Genomic DNA, 6,999 nt, shown 5'->3' with positions numbered 1-6,999 from the left:
ATGGCCTAGCGTGATCACCGACACAAAACATATTTGGAAAGCCAATAGTACCATGTGTTAATACATCTATCAATGGAATAGAACCACAGTCTGCGCCAATATGAGTTTATCCAAAGGATCGCAATCAATACCAATATGACTGTCACGTAGGATGCTCCAAAACTCGAATACAATGTCACCATATCAATTGCAGATTCATCATCATCTTCTTCTTCTTCTTCTTCTTCTGCTCCACTTGCTTGGGTTGTTGTCGGCTTTAATGTTCTGCTGTATTTCTGTTGTATGAGCCAGGCACAAAGACTGGGGTTACCTCTATAACTGCTCTCATCAAACGTGGCAAACTGCCCTTTGTCCGGAGTTCGGCCGGACAAGTTGTTGTATGACACGTTGAAGATTGATAAAAAGTTGAGTGCGGTCAGTTGAGGAGGAATTTGGCCAGTCAACTTGTTGTAGGAAATGTCCAGGCTCTCTATCATTTTTAGATTGGAAAAGCTCTCTGGTATAGAACCTGACAGGGAATTATTAGACAAATTTAAAGCAAGAATTGCTTGAAGTTGTCCAATATCTGATGGGATTTCTCCTGTCAATTGGTTGCACGATAAATCCAGTCCAGTCACGCGGTTAACGTTGCTACCATTGTAAATCTCATATCTATTCTTCATCGCAAATTCTATTTCTACTCGTTCATCTATTGCGGCACGTTTTTCTAGAGCAGACAGCCACCGCCACATACCAAACATAGTATTGGAACTGCGGTTATTACCAAGGGAACCAAATTCTATCTCCTCATCTAATTCTGGAGAATTAAGTTTGGATCCATTCAAAACATCATCACTTCCTACTCTCCAGGACAACACATTTGCAAAGCAGGGAGGTATTGATCCACTAAATTTGTTACGTGAAAGATCCATCATTGCTAACTTTTGTAATTGACACAACTGATCAGGAATTGGTCCTTGTAGATGATTCCCTCCCAACAAAAGAAAGCGCAGATTTGAATGCTCATTGATTTGATGAGGAATCCTCCCAGAAAATGTATTATCCCTCAAATTTAGAGTCACTAACTTGCAGCTTCTAAACAATTCACCTGGAATTAACCCATTGAGAGCATTCTTTTGCAGAGAAAGGTGCTCCACCGATGAAAGATTTAAGGAAGATGCCATAGGTCCAGACAACCTATTTTCAGAGATGTCCAAAATTCGAAGCCTTTCAAGATTGTTGAGTTGGACTGGAACATTACCTTCCAAATGATTTTTTGACATTGAAAGAATCTCAAGCTCTGATGAGAAGTTACCCATCCAGTGAGGAATATGGCCAGATAATATGTTGTTGGATATATCTAAGACCTGCAATGAAGTCGAGCTCAACAAGCCGTCTTTAATCTTCCCACTGAAATTGTTGTTTTCGAAGTATAAATGCCGCAGTCGAGTCAAGTTCATATATTCCGAAAAAAATTGGCCCTCGAAATTGTTATTTGATAGGTCCAACAATTCTAGTGAGAAGCAACCGGTGACAACAGATTGGGACAATCCTCCAGAAAAGTAATTTCTAGACAAATCCAGTAAACTTAGTTCTTTCATCTCACCTACTGAATAAGGAATATTACCTTCAAAACAGTTTTTTGATATATCCATATACAACAATTTCTGAAGGATAACACCCATATTCTGGGGGAGCTTACCCCTGAAATTATTACAAGAAATATCTAGATGATGAAGAAAATCGTGTTTGGCCTTGGGCAGTTGAAGAATTCCTGAGAATGAGTTGTTCTTCAAAAGCAAAACTTCTAATTTTGGGTTGTTCCGTAACAACCAAGTTGGGAAATTGCCAACCAACTTATTATGAGAGAGGTCAAGGTATTTTAAGTGGTACTGGTGTAAAAGAAAGTCAGGATAACTGCCATTCAAGTTGCATTTGGTTAATCCGAGAACAATCAATTGAGATGTAGGCAGCCAATTTTCAGTTTTCACATGCAACGTATTGTTTCTTGTTGAGAGTAGCAAGCCCTCAAGCTTTGAATGATTAGCCAAGGAACTGAGGGGGAACATACCTTCAAAGTTGTTGTGAGAAAGATCCAAATATTCAAGTGAGGTGAGGTTGCTGATAACAGAAGGTAGGCTCCCATTTAATTGATTAGAAGAAATATCAAGAATCTTGAGGCGGGTTAAGTTCTTGAGACAAGTAATAAGAGGGCTCCCAATAAAATTTCTTTCAAGATTCATTTCAAAAAGATTCTTCAACTCACATATTCCTAAAATTCAGAATAAAAGTGTTAATATTAAAAAAAAACACAAACAAATTAAAAAAGAAAAAGTAAGTTTTGTAGATTTCTATAGTGAATTCAAAATATAAAAGTAATATCATTTATTATAAAAAAACAAATAAATAAAAGCAATAAGCTTCAAACAAATTAAAAGATGAAAAAAGTAAAAATGAAATAGTGCAAGACTGATAAGCTGCCAAGAAATGAAAGCAAATAATTTGCATTACATTGTCATGTGATTTGATGTTGATTGCAAAAGCGTTTCAATTGACCTAAGAACAAATATACTGATCTGTGATTACACCCCACTTCAAGCATTTGTTGTACGTCAAATCAACAATGCATAAATTGGGAAGAGGATATTTCCACCCTAAAATTTTTGTAAATCCACCACAATTTAAAAAATTATTTACAAAAATTTGCATTTTTTGAAAAAGGCCATTTAACTACACGAAAACTGAAGTGGATTGTTGCGGTATTACCTTGAATTGTAGTTACTCCACAAAATCTTAGATGCAATCTTTTCAAGTTTGTCAGATTTGCCAATCCTAAAAGAATAAAAGAAAGAAAATATTACATTAATTAAAATTGTTTGAGAAGGTTAATGGTGATCACTGCACTTGATAACATTGTCGTTAACTTACCCAACCTTGTTAAAGAGCCACTAGTTATATTGAAGTTGCCACTTAAATCCAACACCCGCAGGTCTTGCAAATTTGCTAATCCTGCTCAGAAAACATAATTTTTTTTCCTTCGATCAAGACAATATACGTACATGTATTTTCAGAGATTAAACTTGCCTGAAATGCAAATTTGCCGGCCTGAAACGTACATACCTTGATTGGTTTGAGAACCTTCAATTCTATTCCAATGAAGAATCAAAGTGCAAAGTGAAGGTAGTGTATTCAGATACGAGAATATGCTGTCGTCGAAGTAATTACGACCGAGAACTAGGATCTTCAGTTGCTTCAAACTCCTTAAGCTATCGTAAGCTGCAACTGCATATGAAGTATTATTATTAGTTAATCACTGAACGAGAAAATAATTATGAACGAGAAATATATATACACACACCTTTACTATCGTAGGAGAAATTATTGACAGATAAGTCAAGGCTTTGTAATTCTTCTAGAGGATGAAACAATGACATATTCAGAAGCGGAAACCAATCATAAGGGTAGTTCAATCTCGTTGTATTCTTGAGTGAGAGTTGCATCACTCTTCCTGTGGTGGCGTTGCACTTCACTCGCTGCCAATGACAACAATCAGACGGCATTCCATCATCGTCCTCGTCATCAACCCATGAAGAAAGAATAGAATCTTTATATTCGATATCACTGGCTGATATGAAGAAGCTCTTGATCTGCAGCAGAGCAGTCCTCTCTGTTTCCAAGCATGCTTTGAATCCATGCTTTTCATTCATCAAAACAGTAATCATAATAACTGATATTGACAACCTAACAAAGGAGGTTTCCATTGCAAATCAACCTTTCTTTTAGTTAATTCGCTCTTGAATTTATAAATATTTTATACTAAAACGTTTATCACACCCCTTGCAATTTCAATGGCTGAGGAATACCAACCACTCAACCCGACAGAAGTCAAAGTATATGGATAAGCGGTGATATAATTGTGATTAGGTCCCCACAATGACGTTCAATGAAAATTATAGTGGAAACACACACATGCATGATGCATTTGCATTTGGTTTCTGGACTAAAGAAAATTGATGTGATGAAAACGTACGTTTTCTCCTTTATAATTTTAATAAGGTGGGGTTGGATCGATGTGAGACCCCTAAATTATTGCTTACAAACAAAATGTGAAAATTACAGTTCGCCCGACGAAAACAAAAATGGAAAGACACAAGGGGAAAAAAACAAAAGAAGTGTTGGTTTTTACTAAGGCATAAAAATTGAGATGGTTGAGAGTATGAGCGGGCAAAAAACATTCAATGGCTATATATAAAAAATAAAAATGATAAAATGCATTTGATTGGCGTTGTTACTAGTGGAATTTTCAGTCTGTAAAACAATTGCACTTGTTTTTTTACTAATTACAAAGAAGTGTAGAAAATGCACTTTTTGTTTTCATGATTAATGACTATTGACTAACGAGACATCAACTGTTTCTTTTTAATATTTTTAGCAAACAATTTTCAGGGTTCCACAATTAAGTGAAGAGTAGTAAAATAGTTTTTTCTTATTATATATTCACATTAACCATCATTGTTCTTATACAAATTTAACTGAAGTTAAAAAAAAAAAGTGTAATCCAACATAATTTTTTTTCCTTTTTTTCCTACAAAGTATTAATATCATTTAATATTGTAGTGATAATTATTGATATTTAAAAGATCTAAACCAAATATAATTGAAAATGAACATGAAATATTATTATTATATATTCTTCATATTATTTACACAAAGAATGAGCCTATAAATAGGCTTACCTAAAGCTAAACTAAGAAACTGAATAAATACAAAATGGCATAAATTGTAGGATTTATGATTAGTATTAAAAATTGTTTAATTATCAAGTGATAATATATTATTTTATGCTTAATGATTAGTATTAAAAATTGTTTAATTATCAAGTGATAATATATTATTTTATGCTTATGTTATAATTTATATTTGTGTTTATGTATTATATTAGGAATTATTAATTATGTTTTAAATATATTTAATTTTGTGTATTTTTATGTGTTTATTAGGAAAAATATTAATTTCACATAATTCGAGGCTCCAAACAGATAAACGGAGGTCAAATTTGGATTCCGAAGGTCCGAAAATCTTAAGATCAGTTAAGATCGACTTCAAATTGGGCTTGTATAAAAAACATTGACTTTTCTGTTGACCGAACACTGATTGGATGATGAAATGAGCTTACAATAGATATGAGTGCATGGAATAGCTGGCAATTTTGACTAAATCTCAACCGTTCATGATTTAATGGCCATGATTGTGTCACGTGGCAATGGTTGGTGAAGCAAGTTATAGGATCCGAATCTTTGTATTCAGGTCGACCCGATCCACCCATTAACCCGCCAAATCTCAACCGTTCTTTGGTCAAATCGGACGAGTCAAACGATGCCACGTGTGATGTTGACTTTTGAAGTTTGACCAGCCATTGGATCTTGATCTAAAGGTTGTGAGGAGCACATGCATGAAGCTTATGATGGACCGCAACACACTGGATTATGAATTTATTTTTTTATAAATAGACTAATAGAGCCTCATTTTATGTTTTTAATCATCTCTCTACAACTCTCTTCTTCTTAAATTCTCTCCATCTCCCTGGAATCTTGATTTTCAGATGTGTTTTTAATATTTTATATAATTATTTTTATAAATAAAATTAGTTTTATTTTCAATCTTAGTTGTTTTTATTACGTTTAATTATAAGTAATTCAATTTTAATATTTATTTTTATTTCAATTATGCTTAACTGAATATTATTAGTTAGGGGAAGGTGAAACTCTTAGGAAATAAATATGATTTAATCAAATTCTATTTTTAATTTTATAAGTTAAATTATTTTCTATTTAATTTTATATTTTGAAATTTTGATTTATTATAGACAAACAAATGAATTTGGCACAATAAATTCTTAAGATCTTAATATAAGGTATGGTGAAATGGTATTTTGACTTATTGTAGACAAATTAAATTTTGGCACAATAAATACTTAATCCATCATAAAATTAAAGGGAAAATAATAATAATTTATATAATTAATCTTTTGGGTAATAAATCTTAAAAAAATGGCAAAAAGAATTTATTAAGTTTTATTTACTTCTAAGAGTGGATCCACAACCCTAACTAGTTCAATTTCATAGTTTCATTTAAATTAAGTTGTTTATATTCAAGTTTTAATTTCAATTTTTAGATAAAATAAAATAAACAAATTAAATCTTTTCTCTGTGGATTGACCTTGGACTCATCGAACTATAATACAATAAGACACTCTTATACTTAGGAGTTTAAAATTACTTTTAAGTTGTGTCAATTTACATTATCATAATCTTGGGAATTAATGGAGATTGGTTGGATGAGTGATTCTTGCTTAACATCCCCCTCTCAAACTTAAGATGGTATGGTAAAAGAGACTTGGTGAAAAGATCAGTTGTGTTATCTTGAGAGGATACAAATTGAAGCGAGATGATACCTTGGACGCAATGTTAGAGAATAAAATGACAATCTATCTCTATGTGTTTAGTGTACTCATGGAAGACATCCTCGTGAGCGACCTCAATGGCACTTTTATTGTCATAATAAAGAGATGTAGCTCCATTATGACTTTATGAGTAACTCCCATGTTCCCTAGTAATCGACGAAGCCAAACAACATGTTAAGTTGCATTAGCAAGTGCCCAATACTCAGCCTCAACAGTAGACAAAGCAACAACATTTGTTTGTTATTACACTAAGAAATAAGTGAACCACCTGAAACGAAGCAAATAGCAATGGTCGAGCATTGATCAATAGGATCACCTAACTAATCAGAATCAGAAGAATTTGCTCAAAAGTGGCGAGCATGAAATATAGTCCCTTAAAGATATCGTAGGATATGAATGATAGCTGCATAGAGAATAGAGCAAGGAGTCGATATAAATTGACTAACAACATCTACAGCACGGGCTATATCAAGTCATGTGACTGTCAAATAAATCGAACTTCGAACCAATTGTCGATAAAAGGTAGCATCACTGAGTGTGTTCCATCAAACGACACA

At 33.3% G+C, this 6,999-nt stretch overlaps 1 protein-coding gene across 1 annotated transcript; it reads right to left on the bottom strand.

The window, feature by feature from the left end:
* On the bottom strand, positions 1 to 3,736 carry LOC112096805 (receptor-like protein 9DC3). Its single transcript, XM_024180674.1, has 5 exons — positions 3,338 to 3,736; positions 3,100 to 3,261; positions 2,908 to 2,988; positions 2,746 to 2,811; positions 1 to 2,251 (listed from the first exon to the last, which is right to left on the bottom strand). The coding sequence occupies exons 1-5, from the start codon at positions 3,699 to 3,701 to the stop codon at positions 15 to 17; spliced, it is 2,910 nt and encodes a 969-aa protein (XP_024036442.1). The 5' UTR covers positions 3,702 to 3,736; the 3' UTR covers positions 1 to 14.
* Between the last annotated feature and the right edge of the window lie 3,263 nt (positions 3,737 to 6,999).

The sequence above is a fragment of the Citrus clementina genome, unplaced genomic scaffold, assembly GCF_000493195.1.
Source record: "Citrus clementina cultivar Clemenules unplaced genomic scaffold, Citrus_clementina_v1.0 scaffold_7, whole genome shotgun sequence".
Taxonomy (NCBI): Eukaryota; Viridiplantae; Streptophyta; class Magnoliopsida; order Sapindales; family Rutaceae; genus Citrus; species Citrus x clementina.
The sequence above is the reverse complement of the archived record's forward strand: the minus strand, read 5'-3'. Positions and strand labels throughout refer to the sequence as shown.

Excerpts from the sequence above, each read along its gene's own strand:
- LOC112096805 (XM_024180674.1), bottom strand. The coding sequence starts at position 3,701 with ATGATTACTGTTTTGATGAATGAAAAGCATGGATTCAAAGCATGCTTG. Across the intron at positions 3,262-3,337 it reads TTTCTCCTACGATAGTAAAG|TTGCAGCTTACGATAGCTTA; the intron begins GTGTGTGTATAT and ends CTTCATATGCAG. Across the intron at positions 2,989-3,099 it reads AGGTTCTCAAACCAATCAAG|GATTAGCAAATTTGCAAGAC; the intron begins GTATGTACGTTT and ends TTTTCTGAGCAG.